The 17365-nt window shown below is 38.0% G+C and overlaps 2 protein-coding genes across 3 annotated transcripts in view; one reads left to right on the forward strand and one right to left on the reverse strand.

Moving 5' to 3' along the window:
- The window catches only part of LOC146000187 (uncharacterized), a 94842-nt gene that overhangs the window by 61302 nt on the left and 16175 nt on the right, over positions 1–17365 (reverse strand). The window contains exons 5-8 of one of the 2 annotated variants that reach the window (XM_083137545.1): positions 14918–15129; positions 12924–13073; positions 10481–10593; positions 89–328 (exon numbers count right to left, since the gene is read on the reverse strand). In XM_083137545.1, coding sequence (XP_082993671.1) covers positions 89–328; positions 10481–10593; positions 12924–13073; positions 14918–15129 — 715 coding nt within the window. The remainder of the gene's footprint in view (positions 1–88; positions 329–10480; positions 10594–12923; positions 13074–14917; positions 15130–17365) is intronic. The other variant, XM_083137546.1, reaches the window with a different exon arrangement.
- Positions 905–9095, forward strand: LOC146000189 (XK-related protein 7-like). The gene is made up of 5 exons (XM_083137547.1): positions 905–1044; positions 4226–4587; positions 6029–6303; positions 7540–7799; positions 8667–9095. Exons 1-5 carry the CDS (start codon positions 1009–1011, stop codon positions 9012–9014), a joined length of 1281 nt encoding a protein of 426 aa, XP_082993673.1. The 5' UTR covers positions 905–1008; the 3' UTR covers positions 9015–9095.

Genomic DNA, 17365 nt, shown 5'->3' on the forward strand with positions numbered 1-17365 from the left:
CCAGGCTTTCCAACTCGTTAAGGCCATTTAACTGTACCATCTCTCTATATATCAAACTTGATGATCACATGCAGGCAATTCTACTTACTTCAACCATCTGACTTCCGACTGATGCAAGGAGAGAGCAGCCTGAAGCAGCACCGTGTACGGAGTGGGCTTGTCACGGTCTTCTTCCCCAATTGTCCGTAACTCCTCCTCCAGCACAACCGAGAGATCCGTGAGACTTATCTGCTGGTCGGGGCTGAATCCAAGGTCATTCAGAAAACGTGATGCATGAGGCACACCGGAAGAGTCCCAGATTTCCGCTATCAATTCTCCACTGACCATTCTGAAATGAGGAAAAGACATACTCTCTCATGAACTAGCTCACATTCTTCCTAAAAGACAAGTGAAGACAAATACTCTATTGAGTTAATCAGACAGATTGTCTAGAATCGTTCATGAACATTCAACTAAGTCTACAATATCCAAGCAAGACCACATTTATCCTTCCTGGTAAAGTACAGCAAACGGTCAATCTTTCTGGTTGAGCAAAGCAAACACTTAATACTTTACGATGATATTGCAAACAGTTAATTTTCATTTTAGAAACAAGTAAACATTGCATTTATTATCTCACAATAGGTGTCAGAAAACTGCTGCAACAGATACAAAATCCAAGTTTTCCTTCTATATTTTCTGTCGCTTATTTCGAAGTCATACTGGATCAGAAATTAGTACTAAACCAGTATTTCATTCAATTTTCAACACTTGAGTTAATGAAACAAATGTGTATATTAAAAATAAAAACTAACTTCTGGCTGGCTATATAAAGAGTAAAGCCCAAAATTAAAATCTAAAAAAGAAGAGGAAGAAATTCACTATTCCACTGTTCACACCAGATGTATTATAAATACAATATTCTTGTGGCTGCAAGCTTCTTAAGCACATATAACAAGAAAATCTTACTGTACAAGTAGTGCATATTGGACTAAACACAAGATTTATCTTTGTAAAAAAAACATTAACATGGATCTCTCATCTAAGATGCTCTTACAAAGATGGGTTGGTGCTGATTTACTTGAATCTAAGGAAATATTTGAGTGTGTAACACTCCTGCACTGTAGATACATTTTCAAGACAATCTCACAAATATATTTGCTTTTATAACTATTATCTTAGTATGTGTGAATGGGATAGGTAGATCAACTAATCTTTGCAAATAAGACATATTGATTAATCCTTATGTTCAAAATGAAATATTTATAGCAATATACCTATAGATGCCCAATGTTGTCATCTTGTTAATTGTCCAAAATAATGCATATGCTGTAGGTTTTTTATTATTTTCTTATGATTATTAAAACTACATAGGAGGGTGAAAAGTGATCTTGAGATAGATAAACAGTGCTTAAAAACCTTTGAAGCTTTGGGAATGTAATTACAATTTTTAGTTGCAGACAAATTTTCTCCCAAACATCAATTTGCAGATATCAATATGGCAGGTGTTCAAAAGCTGTTTTTGTTGTTAAAGATGCCCCATACCCAAAAAGTGAAAGGAAAGGAAGTACAGAAATATGAAGGCAACCAAAGCAAACAGGCCTAACCTACTCAATATATTAGTGCTGAGAAAACCAAAATTATGTGGATTACCTTCAAAATGAACTATGGTTCAAGTTTGTCTTTGTACTTTACTTTTGACGTGGAATTGTAACTGCACAAAGCATTCCTTATTGGGATTGCGAGTCCGGTATCCCATTTTACACCCTTGATTTCAGAGGGTTTTTTTTTTATGAAGATTATGTGATGCTAATTATGAAGAACAAAAATTTGGAGCGCGGGAACAAGTATTTACGAATGTACAGCCGTTTGAAGTTGAGATGTTGTTGTTAGAAATTGTTGAGTCCAAATTTCCCACCGATTCCAGGTTCCGCCCCTGGGGTAATTGACCTACTGCTACCGCCACCCCACCTTTATCTATAGAGTTCCTTTTAAGGCATGTTAGAAATTGGCTGGAGTCACCTGCCCCCAACACTATTTCTCACTGTTTTCCACATTGGCACATGAAGATACCAAAAATGAATGCTAAAATTAAACCTAAGAAGGTAACTTACCTCTTTTTACCAAGGCCGGGCACTGAATTGCAGGTCGAAGTTAAATTTGTAAGTCCAAAAATGAAGTAAATCCTACGTTGGAAGTCCTTGTTGTCCTTTTCCACAGAAAACCACCCTCCACTCCCTTCCCATCACAAAAATAAGAAGTCGCAAATTATCCCATCCCACAAGTCATTTAGAAAATACAACCCTCCCCTTTACGGCCTGCAGTTGTCAAAAAGAAATAATTAATTCCAATTTCTGAAGTCGCATAAATGAAATCCAATGTCTGAAATGTCCAATCTGCCAATATATCACACAAATAACGTATCGCAATCGCAAATGTTCCCATTGCACAAGTCAATCATAAGAAGAAAAAGAAAAAATTCAGACGTGCACCTGTGACATGAATCCACGATCCGAAATCTTCAGACTTGCGCCTGTGACATGAATCCATCATCCACCATTATAGAAGTTCTGAAAATCCTTTTTGACGTTACACAAGGAATTTTAATTTTATAAAAACCATAAGTTTCGTAGCACGTAGATCTAAAAAATTAACTTCCGCGCTATTTGCAAACACTGTTTGTTATGAGGAACTAAATATTTTCACGAAAATATTTAAAATCTGCCTGAAATCGAGGGTGTAGAAATGGGTACCGGAACCGGGACTGCATTGGGACCAATTATGTTGTGGATTCCAAATTAAAGGATGACTTACGAACCCTACACTAATATTGGCTGATACTGATGGTGTACCAATGGGAGCTGAGCCGATAACACTTAACCAGCTACAGATTTCCATCGATACTTGAAAATTGAAACAATTTGGAGGAGTCCAACATACGTATTTATAAACTTGAAAATATATTCATAATTGGGAAAAGAGACACGCGGTAGTATATAAATACGGAGAAACTAGTACTCACTTTATCCGCGAAACTGTTTTTTCTTCTTCGTTCTATTAATTTCAGTGGCCGCTGAGGATGGTTGAAAATATAGTTTCTAATTGGAACTACACCATATCAACCTACTACAGTTTTGCTATTTCACTTAAGATAATTGCTTAATCACAAAATCCATTTCTCCTCACAATACCATTACCAAAATAACTAAAGCTGACCTCCGTGGTGGAGTGGTTAGCACAGTGCTCTATGATGCCAGGGGATGTGAGTTAGAATCCCAGCCTGGGCAGGGATGTTCCTTGCAAGTGCCGCTTCATCAATTTCATCATATTGTCACTCATCTTCGCGATTAGCCAAAAGTGGCAGAAAACCAAAGTAAAATAACCTAATTCATTCAACGAATCAAAATACTGGAAATTATGAATTTTGCATAATTTCCAGGATATCTAGACTCCACTGCATAAATCACCACACTATGTAAAAATATAGGTCACTCACTATCAGTGATTAAATAAGAACCATTCATACATCAGCATCGGTATCAGCTCAGTCCTGGTACTAAATAATGCCCCATACCTAACTTATGGTCCCACACCATGGTCGTGTGGTCTAAGGCATCCGGCTTTGGCTACGGGGTGCATGCTGATTCGAGTCTCCCATGGGAAGTGTAACAACTTTTCTCCTGAGACTTCTACCTGTGTATGGGACTGGTGACCATGCACCATCGTGAGGGAATCAGGGAGCTACAAACGAGAAGGATAACCCAGTCATGGAAACCTACAAAAACAAGTGGGGGTTGGATGATCACTCCCACCTCTGCTGAGGTATGCGGGAGTGAGGCCAGTAGTCAGTAGGTAGACCTTGACCCTTAAGGGTTGGTGCCGCATGGGTTATTACGAGTACTATATTATCTAGCTTATCACATATACAGCATGTCCGAAAAGTAACTGTGCAGTGCCGTCAGTGAGACATTACCTAGCACATTGGACAGATAACTCCAGCAACCCACCATACCATAAAGTGTTTAACAATATGCAGCGTCATGTGCAGACATGTATTCAAGTTGGAGGAGGGCATTCCCAGTATCTCCCGTAGAGAAAACTGCACTGCCGTAAGTACAACTTCAAATTCACTTAAAAATTTCCACTGTACAGTTACTTTTCGGACACGCTCCATTTCCATGCTGAACATTTCATCCTTTAATAACAATATACCTAATGCAATAATTATTATTCTATATTCTTGCAGGGTTCTGCACTAACAGACAACAACGAGATACAAACAATCAAGAAAAGAAGATTTGCAATGTACAGTATAATATTTAGACTCATCCTCTGCATAAACTTCATCTTGGAGATAGCACTTATGTTAACTGTAGTGTACTTCCTGTATGAAGAGCCATTCCCATACAATTCCTGGTGGCCACAATTTATGCTGTCTTTTGTACTGGTTGCACTGACTGCTGAAAACTGCTTCAGTCTTTATTGGTACCATCTGGATAACATGAACTTCAAGAACTACAGGAGGAACTTCACCCCACCGCAGCTATCCGATCGTTGGGTCACCTTCAGATACAGTTTGCATATGCTTGGCCTTGCATATGTTGCAAGGTATGTACGCATAAGTTTTGATTCTTTCTTGCTGTTTCAGAACTGTACACAGGTTAGGCTAGCTCATCCAATTCTGTCTATGTCATTCGTGACATGGGTCCCGGGTTCGATACCCAGTGGAGGCACGTAGTGGTTCGGATCCCACTTTAAACTGTAGGTCCAGTCTCGATTAGCCTTACTGTGCATAAAGTGGACTTAAAACACCAAATCAACCAACTAACCAACCAATCATTCGTGACACTTTTCAGTTTGTAAGACATGTAATCATTCCAGCATGGGGGGGGGGGGGGGGGGCATGGTGGCAAGTGACAGCAGAAATGTACATTCTGGTGATGTGACTGAAGCCAGTCTGATCATATTCCTGATCGTTGGATTTCGCTTTCTGAACATAGTTTCAAAAATGACTACAAACTCACATAAGAACATTCGCATTACGAAAGCCACAAATTTCCTGGCACTTGGCAGGAAGAGTGGTATGAGGTAACTAATAATTAAATCAAGAAAACTTAGGTGGGCAGGCCATGTGGCACAAATGGAGGGGATAAGAAGAGTTTACAGGATTCTTGTTGGGAAACCTGATGGTAAGAGACCTGTAGGAAGGACAAGAGGCCAAGACGAAGATGAAGGGATAACGTTGAGATGGACCTAAAAGAAATCGGTAAGGGTGGAAAAGATTGGATTGATCTTACTCAGGATAGGGACAGCTGGAAGGCTTGTGTTGCTGCAGCCAAAAACCTTCAGGTTTAAGAAGGCTAGAGAGTTAGTTAGTATGTCAGATTACTACCTACATGCTGATTTCAATGAATGCAAAATCAATACACACAACATTCAAAAGCTTGGATACATATTATATTTGTAAGAATGGCTGTAGATACTAGATACTGCTGAAACAAGTCTGGAAATAGATTTGAGAAAGATAATTTATTTTTATTTACACTGGTGTAACATGCAAGTATGGTGAAAAACATCAGAAACCTAGAAAAATACAGCAGAGTAGCCTAATTTTACACATTTCCACTTGATTATTCCTGGATTTTATATTTTTCTCACATTTAAAAGTTTTTATCCATAAGCTGCTGAAAAAACAAAATTGACATTTCAGTGCAATATCTACTAGCATAATCAACACTATATTATATTCTGCATATTAAGTTGTGTATACATATAAAACTTCTAGTATCGTAGGTCAAAACTTCACTTTTTTCATATATGAGAATGATCCTGCATCTTTCATCTTCATCAGTTAATAACTACAGAGAAACTTAATATTCACGTTTTCCACGAAGCTGTTCTAAGTCTCTCTCTAATTATTTACCAGTCTCTCTCATTTCCCAAAATATGAATTCATCAGATAACTTTTGCAATTGTTGGTTCAATGCGGATTTGTACGCATAATATTATTCAGACATGATTACGAGAGCTCTGTTGTTTCCTATTTCAGAAACTTCGAGGGGATCATATATGGGCTGCAAAGTGGAACATGCAAGAAGGATGAGGATACAGACGAATTCCAAAATCAGCAGAATAGACACTTAGCTGCACCCAAGCAAGATGCACCAGACCCGTACTATGCCATGGTGCATGCAGACTACAAAGCATCCGTGCTTGGAATGTCCCACTCTTTCACAACGAGCACCACGATGATGATGTTTCAGATATACACAATATCTGTGAGACCAGAGTTACCAATGATGTATCAGCCAACCTTAAACACAGGTAAAGCAGCAAGAATAGATTTAATAATGTAATGAAAACTGTAGCTTGATCAGGGATCGAACCTGGGACCTTAGTATTTCAGTGAAAGTACTCGGCAGATATAATCTCTCTTTGCCACAATTTGTGGTGGGTAAGAAATTAAGCATCAATATTAATTTCACTGAAACCAATATGAAGAGCCATGGTGGTGCAGTCAGTAGGGTGCCTTGACTTCCACGTGGGAGACCCGGGTTCAATAATCCAAGGTCAAAATTTTTCCGGCCTTGTACCCACATAAAGCGGCTCTGGGGCTCACCAAGCCTCATATCTGTGGGCAACCATAGAGGGTAAAGGCAGCCTAAGCATGGTGCTGATCATATCACCTCCATGGCACAGATCGAGAATGTACGGGGCCATATCCCCACATTCCCTAAATGTGCCCTCGTGGCATGGGGAACTTTAGAGAAACCAATATTCTACGGACTTGATGTAACATTATGGGCTCTTGCATAGCCAAATGGTTAGTGCTCTCACTTTTGATGCAAGTGGTCCCTGGTTCGATTCCTGGTGGGAGTTCCCAAAATGTCAACATTGACCAGCATCATGGGGACAACCGGGGAGCTACCTAACAAGCAGTAGCGTGCTCGTGTCTCAAAACTCAAAAAACAGTGGCAATGGTACTTGATGGGGCTAACCACACATCACCCAAAAAAAAAAGCCACTCTTGCAGGCCTTACCCCTTTTAGGGCTGTTGCACCATGGAGGTTTAGTTTGATATAAAAATTGTAATGTTCCTTCCAGATAGAGGGTTCATTAACTTCCTTAACTGATGTTTATAACTATGTGACAGCCTACAACTGTGTATTTAGGAATTGATTTGGTTTACTTCACTTTTCTGCCACTTTCGGCATGAGGATGAGTGATGATATGATGAAGGATGCTCACAAGGAACACCCATGGCCAGGCTGAGATTCAAACATGGGACCACTGGCATTGTAGCATGCTCTACTAACCAGTGACAAAATGGAGAAGTAACACGGTGTAAGGATTCTGATAATAATACATTTGTGACGAATATATGTGTTCTCTCAAAAAGAAAAAAAAACAGCCTACAGGAACTTCTCTGGGTAGCCCTTGAATCACTGCGGACATGGTAAAAAAAAAAATCAGATATGTACCCGAATGCATACTGACAAAGACAATAAGAATATCAAGACACTTTTTGAATTTACTCCATGTTTTATGTATTCTTTTCAGTGTTCGCTCAATTGGCACTCATCCTCCTGCAACTATTCAGTGTAACGCTTCAACTTCTGGCATATGAAGAAGCTTTGCATGCTGCGGTCGCTAAACAACCTCTGTCAAAGAGACAATGCGTGATTTTTTTCATTTGGCGCTGCTCCATGCTCCTTCCACGAATCCTAAGCATGGCTCTTTTTGCAAGCTTCTACCCATCAGAGTTTTACATGTTCCTCGGCTTTCACTGGGGTATAATGATTGTGTGGATACTTGCTCAGGTAAGATCTTTCTTGCAGTTAGACCCTTAATATTATGGATGACTTCATACGCAAATTTTGTGCACAAATGCAAAATACCAACATTATAATTCTCGGTAGGCAGGACTTTCTATTCGTATTTTCAATATTTTGTGTACTTTTTGCCTCTTTAGGCTAATTGTGAACATGTGGATGAATGACGATTTGATTTCGTTGCTTGATTTGGTTTCATTTACTTTGTTTTTCTGCCACTTTTGGCTAATCGCAAAGATGAGAATGAGTAATGATTAGGGCATGAATATTTCATTTTTGACGAAAAAATGAAATGTCAAAAAACACATGGGACTGTTAATTTTTCATGTTTCTGAAAGGTGAGAGTTTACTTTGCTCTTCTGGCACTTTTCGCTATCATAAAGATTACAATGAAGGGTGATAAGATGAACACACTTCGGCAGGACAACATAAGTCCCACAGATGCAATCCAGGCATCCCGGGTGACCTACATGGAAGAGAGGTTCACAGTTGGAATAGTCATTCAGATGAAATGAGTGGCTGTCATGAACATTTCTAAATGACAGAGAGTTCAAAACAAGCCCCCGTTTCCTAAAGTATTTAACAAAAAATTTGTACTGTAACTAGCGACATATCAAGCTGATGTATAGTGTGTCCACAATGGACATAACATTTCTTCTTGTCTTTTTCCTTCTTCTCTCAATTTGTTCAAAAATCTACATTTCATGCACTACTGCAAAAATTTTGCATTTTTTTTCCCAGAAAAAGAGTAAATTTCTCTAACATTTCCAAAGTTTCCACGCTTTTCCAGACTGGTAGACACCCTGCTTTTTTAAGGAATGAATTGTATGACTCATTTTGAACAACCATTCTCAGCGAACACATTACTGCATGACGATGGAAGGCCACACAGAAGCCATATGGAAGGAGACCCTGTTCAACGTTGCCATGGGCTACCTGTACATCTTCATCTTCCTCCGGCTGGCAAAGGATCAAAAGAAGGGAGAGTTTATCATATTTCACATCATCACTTTCTTGGAGAACATGGCTATGATTCTTGGATGGGCACTGTGCACTTATTGCAACACGTATCTTCATAAAGTAGCACTTGCGTATCTGGTGGCGTTAGTTCCTGGTGCATTTGCTCTGTCAAGTTTCTTCAGCATCTTGAAATATGGGAATTTTCAATCTTTCCATGACCTAACTACACCAACACAGAGATAGGTGTAGATGTATATTGTAATGCAACTATGTTCAAGAACAATATCTGTAGACATAGGTACATATAAACTTTGTTAAATTGCAGTGTGAGTATGTTCATTAGGGTTTAGCCCACTGTGCAAATTACCAAGATGAACACATGTGGGATGTTGATGCAGCGAACTCGCACCTCTAAAGAGGATATGTACATGCTTGTGTGCATCCCTCCATAATTGATTGATTGAATTAGGTATTTTACATCTCCTTCCAGCTACTAGTGGCTAATCGCAAAGATGAAAATGACCAAGAAAGCCCAGACCGGGATTCGAACTCGGGACCCCTGGCATCGTAGCAAGCTGTGCTAACCACTCTCCCATGTAGTCAGCACATCATCACTCCATAAGAACCTTGTAAACCCACATGCAAGTGTGGAATAGCAGAGAACTCACTGCATCAAAAGTTTCCTCGTGTGCACCAGGGGTTAATACAAGGTACAAGGAAATGCTCACCCCCTCTGTCCATGTTCAGGAAGCACTTGTGTAGAAATTTCCAGTTTTCTATCATGCTACACAAAAAGCTTACATTTACAGACACACAAATCGTCCTTGAGACATCCATCCACCTTTCAATACATCTTGAACTATCACCAAGTATTTCATCTACAGGGCGATCGAAAAGTTGCCGGACTGAAAGTTAAAAAAATAATTTTCAGTTTGGTTCCATTCCATGCATGGCTTGTTTGGACAACCCTTGGGAAGGGGAGGAGCCTATTTTGAAAGTGATGCTGGCGTTGTAACTGCAGCAGTGGCTGTTTGTTGACCACGCCGTGCAAGATGATTTTTAATCGCAAGAAGCATGTTGCTTTGTTGGAGGCTTACTTTGAGCTGAAGACCTATACTTTGTGTGTGGAAAAGTGGAGAAGACTGTATCCCGATGATCCTGTACAGGATTTCATTTTGTGCATTTGATATCTTTTTTAATATCACACTAAGATCTATGTTAATAATAGTAATAATAACAATGAATAGCAAATTTCAGGAACAAGACATATTATTGAATACAGGAAGATACATCCTACATTGTGCATATTTCAATCTGCTGAATTTATAAATAAATAGCTATGAACAAAAAATTCTCAGATGAGTCCGGCGACTTTTCGCTTGCCCTGTAGTTTATACAATAACTTTAAAATATGCATTTCCACAAACAATTTCGAAACTTTATTTTCTCTGGAATGTCTAAAATATGTACATTTTATGTAGACTTCGCAGAGCAGTCATATGGTCGACTCCTACCAAGTGTTGTTGACTTCGGAAAGAAAGATATGTTTTTACCTCAAAATCCGCTCCCTATACATAACAATGTGCATTGCAAAATGTAATAAAGCTTTATTGTCCATGCTATAATGTGAATCCCATTCCGCTCAACAGGACTAGGTGTATATCATGTGTGTGCATACGTACGAGGGAGGAGAAGTCATGTAAACTCACCCTGATCCGGTTGGGTCCAAAGTTAAAAAAGAAGAATCCTTCTCAGGTCCTGAGCTTAAAGTCTGCCTGTCCTCTTGCACCCTGCACTTGTCTCGTCTTTGGTTTTCTAAGCTCTGGAAAAGCAAAACAGGAGAATGGCTCAATCGTTACATTCTAGTCTGCTGAAACAGGTGGGGAAATAAAAATGGAGGTGGTACACAAAGAAATACTCTCGGAAAGTTTTTTTTTTCATATTTGTATTGCTTGCATTGTTGAATTATGTCTCTTGTAGTTCATGGTTGCACATGTGTATGTTCTCTAAAAACATTACATTATTTGATTTTGTTTCAAAGTCCACCATATGAACAGAGAGGCTAATCGGGATTGAACCTACAGTTTAAAGTGGAATCCAAAACAGTATTTGCCTCAACTGGGTATCGAACCTGGGACCCCTTGATTACAACAATTGTCATTGTATCTAAAGTATCTGTTTGGAGGTTACGCGGAGATAGTTAATTAACTCTGATAACCTTACTTTTCATTTTTCCACCCGTCTGGTGGCTTCGATCGCAAAAGAAATTTACGCGGAAAAATGAAAAGTGAATTTATCAGAGCTAATTACAACAATTGTGTTTAAATGCTTGTAACAACTGTAAACTACAAGAAAAATTGTTTAATAAATGCAATAGAGAAACATACTCATTGTGCTAAAACCTAGAAATAAGTTACTGGTTTTACATTACTATTATTATTATTTATTCATTTTTTTTCTGTTATTTTAAAGTTTTGTTAATTGACTGAATTAGGTGTTATTTCACATAACTTTTCTGCCACTTCTGGCTAAATGCAACGATGAGGATGATGGAATTGATGGAATGACACACTCAAAGAAAATTTGGTTTAAAGTGTTGATTGTATATTTCATATTTTTTGTTTCTTTTCCACCCCCATGTTAAATGTTTTGAGTTCCAACACATGCTTGAAAAACAGGATCTTTCCATGTCACTTATAATCTATATAATGCAAAATCTTGGAACGTGTACCGCAACACTCCACACTCACGCTTCTGGCAGGAAAAACCCAAATAAACAACTAAATAGGCTCGTAGTCCTGGGTTCCCATCCCGTTCCTCACCAGAGCGCTCGAAACCAAAGAATCAATCACAGGCAAGAACTTACTGATGCAGGGTGATGGCTGAAAACTCGCAGAAATGGGCATTATACATTTATTTACAATTTAAGTAAACAAGGCTCGGATTCTTCCAATAATTATCTAATTTACATTATATACATTTCTCACTGCCAAGTGGAAGCTAAGCATCAGCGAAACTGCCTTGGGATGATCTTTCTCAAGGGAGGTCACTGAAGACTGAAGATCACTCTCCCTTCTGCTATCAGTTTCACACACACTCTGTCCTGTCCTCTTTCAGAGGGCATATTATACTTCCTCCCTCGTTGCATGGGGGAGGGCTGAAAGTTCAAATCTTATTGGCTCTTTTAAACTACACTGAACCATGAAAGAAACCCAAGTATACAGAGTTATACACAAAACACAAAAAAGAAACAAAAAACAAACGTAAAATCAGAGATCCATGGTATTTATATATTCGCCAATTATAATGACTCCAGGTAAATTAGTATCTACTATTTATACTGGTCGCATTTCCAGCTGTCGAGAATCAGCGATCTGTTGAACTTTTCTTAGACTGAGATCAGGCACTTTCGAGTCGCAAGGAAACAAATGCTGTTGGAAGGATGAAACTAACGAGCATTGGCTACACCACGTTGCCAAACATACTCTAAAATGACACGAGAGTTCTTCCTCAGCAGCAGAAACCAGCAGGGGGTTCATGGTACAACTGAACACGTGGTCCTGCACAATGACATTTCTGGAACATCACACAGATCGGTAGGCAAATGGCAAAAACAGAAGTGTGCTTTGCAACGTTGCTTCGGGAGAGTGATGTTACCCCTACTTCACAACTGAATTTGTGGACACACATCGAGCTACAGATTCCCAAAGACAATTGGAAATGCCAGCTAGAAATGCAACCAATATAGAAAACTTTACAACAACAAAAGGGTTTGTGAGTGCAATTTTTTCAAAGTTTCAATGTCATTCCTAGGATCTTGCTCACGAGGGTTTCAAGGAGTTTAAAACTGGTTCAGTATACAAGTTACAAATTCAGGGAAGTTAAAATATGCAGCACACTTGTCAAGGCATTTCCAATGTTTCTGGCAAAACTTCTGAGATAGATCCAAGAAATGAGACTGAGCAATCGAAAAATTTTAGGGCAATAACCACATGTAATTACTCTGTTTTATATTCCTATTGTGCAACAGTGGCTATGTAAACATTCAAAGAAGTGCCTTGAAAATATTTCTTTCACATTTCGCGGAAGCATTTTTACAACTACAAATGTATGCAGTGAAACTTGAATAATTCAAAGAGGAAAGATACTCACAGCGCCTGCGCAATGTGAATGGCTTGGAGAATCTGTGATCCCCCCTCCCTGAGGCCAACTTCCTCCACTTCGGAAAAGCAACAAGAATTCTTCGAAACTGATGCGACCATCACGGTCCACATCCAGTTTCTCAAACAACTGCTGAATCACCTGTCGAGGAACAACCATGGACACATTTTTTATTTAAATTACAGATAATAGTTTAATATGACTCAATAATATTATACTTTGATCCCATTGTAAAATAATGATCATTATATTTTGAATTCAAAGAATATTATAACATGTTAACAGTGCATGAAGGTTCTCAATTGGTCATGTTGTGTTGAGGAAACAAATCTACCTATTGGCAGATATGACATCAAGCAGCAATAAAGTGCACGAAGAAATTATGTTAACGACTGATTGTGGTAAGAGGAAAGGGTTTATGAAGAATTATTAGAGGCATACATATTTCGTTTTTGACGTAAATATGAAATGTGAAGTACACTGAAATGTTAATTTTTCAAGTTTCGTACATTGTATTGTCACGAAATAATGTGAAATGTGAAATAGACTCTTAAACACAAAATTTAGAGTTTAATTACCGACGCGACACTTTCTGAAGTCAGGGATATGTGAGTTATGCAATTCACGGAAAATTGATTAATTCTGCTGTAAATATTTGAGAAGAATGAATGGACCCCTTTATACAGGAATAAACTTAATACTCTGGTAACTACATAAATGTGCTATTAGAAGGGATATGTTTATTTTGTGTAATAAGTGCAGTTTTTAAATCAAATAGGATTATTTTCAAAATTTTAAAACCAAAATGTCATTTTATATACCTTTTTTCACTACTATAACAGTGAAATTTTATTTTATTTACCACTTTTGAACCCGAAATTAACTTGGTTTTTGTACCGAAATTTTGCTTTTTTATTTACCAAAAATATGTGCCGCTAAGAATTATTGTAATATAATTAAGCCTTGCTTCCATATTAAAAACACTAAGTTGCTGACCACGGCAGTTTATTAAGATTAAAAAAAAAATGTTAAGTGTTTCTTATCTTAATAAACTGCCATGGTCAGCAACTTAGTGTCTCTAAGAATTATGTATTTCTGCCTTAATAAAGGATGTAGTCTTTTAAAATACCTCCATCAACGACAAAAACAGCAACATGGAAATACGAAACTTCACCTACACAATACACAAATTATTATATTTACCTAACTTTATTTATTTCTTATAGGATACATCCTACTATTTGTTTTATATCTAGTAAAAAATAATTTATTTTCAATCCGTTAACAAAGGCAGTCAAGTTTATTTAGTGCAAATTTACTTTGTAATTAACGACAAGGTTTAACATTGGTAAATACTAACAGTAGTATGGCTGTTATGTGATCATACTTTTCCAATCACTATATTCACGAACACCAATATACCATCAACAGTATGTTGTCAACTTGTAACCAAGTTTCCTAGGTTCAAAACCCAGTGGAGCCACATTGGACAGTGGTTCGGATCGCACTTTAAACTAGAGATGGCCACAACATCCAGATAACAGATATCCGGATAGAACAGATTTGATGGAAGGATTTGTAGAAAATCCGTACAGTGAAATATGAAAATGACGAATACAGGAATTAGTGGATAGCCTGTAAACAATAAAATGTCTGGATAATACATGCATTTAGAAATCCAGTTATTTTCATAATCTGAATATCTTATTTGAATAATCCGAATATTGGATATCCAGATAGCCTGTATATCTGGATATCAGAATATCCAATATCTGGATATTTGAAATTTCGGACAGAAAAGTATACATTATGTGGATAAAATTTTACCTGGATTTGGCCATCCCTACTGTAAACTGTAGGTCCAGTCTGAATTAAGCAACACCATTAACAGTTGAGACACTTTCACAGCACTTGGAAATAAACAACTAGAACATTGAAGAGTACAACAGGGATCACTTAGAAGAGAATTAAATAAATCAACCCACCTCTTCAGCAACCTTCTCCATCCCGATGCATTCGCAGACGACCGCAAGCTCCTCCCTGTCCAGAAACCCATCCATCCCCACCCCCAGCCTCTCCCACGTAGCCCTCAGGTACTGCTCCTCGCTGCCGCTGCCTCCCAACAGACTGGGCGGCATACTTCCATCCCCTGCCTCGGGGCATGGTTGCCAGTCAGACACCTTTGCCTGTCTCGCATCTGGAAAAGAAAAAGCACCAAAAATATAAAAACAAAAATGCTACAGTGAGATACGTCTCAGATGAAGCGACAGTAATAACCCCATTGTATAGTCATGGGACACTTCTGGGATGTTACGATCCCATTGAATTTCAGTGAAATTGTTACAATCCAGATTGCCGTGCCACCAGCGATCACTCTTTATTTTCTAGAAAATAATGCACTGAGACAAATTTGGAAAATAAACAGATACAACATGAATACAGGTAAAACTCGAAACCTGAATTTTTGATCATTTCAGGCCCAACATCAGGAAAGGAATTTGCAGAAAAATTAGAAGTGTGTTTCTCAACCACAGCCTACTACTGGTCCATGGTATCAATTATACCTGGCCGCGAGAGGTTCTCCTGAAATTTGTCATATTAGTTTGTGCAGCAATTGTCATGATAACAAATAGGGTCTCCCCGATGGTGTTGTCGCCTTGTAATCAAGCGGTCTCAGGTTCGATTCCAAGTGGAGGCACACAGTGGTTCGGATCCTACTTTAAACTATAAGTCCAGTCCCGATTAGCCTTACTGTGCATAAAGTGGACTTAAAACACCAACTCAATCAATCACTAACAAATATTTTGTAGTGAAAATATTATGATTAACTGAATTTTTTTCTGCATTCATAATGCAACATCCCAATGAACATTAGCACTTACCAAATTAATGTAATAATTAGGCTTTGAATAGTTATGCATTTTGCATATGGCATATGAAAATGCATATTTTCAGTGTCTTCAGAATATATATTGCATATTTTATCAATTTTTCCTTACAAATGCATATTCTGGAGCAATTCAGAAACATGATTCAGTATGCGTTCGCGAAGAATTCTGGCTACAAGCTCCTGAAGGACATTTGCTCTATTCATGACATGAAAGGAAACAAAATGTGAACGGTATTCCAAGTGAACTGTACGTTTCCGATTTGTTTAAATTACAACATGTGACTATTGTTTCTTGTGATGTGGAGAGTGCTTTCAGAGTATAAAAGTATTTTCGTGGATAACAGGCATAAGTTTACTTTTGAGCATCTGAAACAATACGTAGTTATTAAGTATAATAGTAACATTTCATGCTGAGTAGAATGAGAGACAGCTGATGAAATTCCACCTTCTGCTAATCGTGACGTTCAGTGAAGTCAGAAACAGTTAGTGGACATATAATTAAGATGCATATACAAAAACCATATGTAAAATATGGTCAATTGTCAATAAGGTAAGCCAAACCATATTTTTTTACTTATGTAAACAGTGGAATTAGTAAATAGTTACAAGCTATGGCTAAATTCTCTGAGTTTGATGTAAATATCTGAAATTTTAAATACATATTTTGATCATTTAAAGAGAATATTTCGAGCATTTTAAGAGCACATTTAAAGGTTTTTTAGTACATAACTATAGGTCTGAGGAAACTACTGGATTTCATTAGATCCAAAGGGAGACAACTAATTGAAACCTGGGTTTATGCAGTGGAACCGTGATTTTATGCTTTTCAGGAGACCAAGCTGAAAAAATGCAGGAAAATGTAAAATCGAGGAAAGTTTTGTAATAATTTGCTATGTTTGGAGGATGAAGACTGAATGTATAATGCAGGAAAATGAAAAATTGGGGAACGTGAAATTGAGGTTGCACTGAATTTGTCAACAAGCTCAGTTATACTATTTATGATTATCAATAGAGGCCCGTCTGAGCACACAAACAAACACCGCTCCGCGAAAGCAGACGACAAGATCTGGAACCGCCTTGTGCAGCGCCAAACCCCCGAGGCACGGCAACAGAAGGAAGCTCTACACCCGCACGAGAACGACAAAAAGTGAAAGGGTTGCATCAATTAGCGCCGCCGGAACCATGCCAGCCACAGCAAGACAGTTTACACCTGACGAGTGGCGAAATCGATCGCTGAAAAAAACTTACGCGGAAAAATGAATAGTAAGTTTATCAGAGTTAATTACGATATGTAAGAGTTTATTTACCAACGCGACACTTTTTGAAGTTTCAATTATCCTGTGAGTTATGCAATTCATGGAAAATTGATTCATTTTGTGGTAAATATTTGAGAAGCAAAAATGGACTCCTTTATACAGGAATAAATTTAATACTGTGATAATTACATAAATGTGCTATTAGAAGGGATTTGTTAATTTATGTAATAACTGCAGTTTTTAAATCTAATGTAGGATTATATTCACAATTTAAAAACCAAAATGTA

This window comes from Lepisma saccharinum, chromosome 16 (assembly GCF_977018435.1).
Source record: "Lepisma saccharinum chromosome 16, izLepSacc3.1, whole genome shotgun sequence".
In the NCBI taxonomy this organism is placed as follows: Eukaryota; Metazoa; Arthropoda; class Insecta; order Zygentoma; family Lepismatidae; genus Lepisma; species Lepisma saccharinum.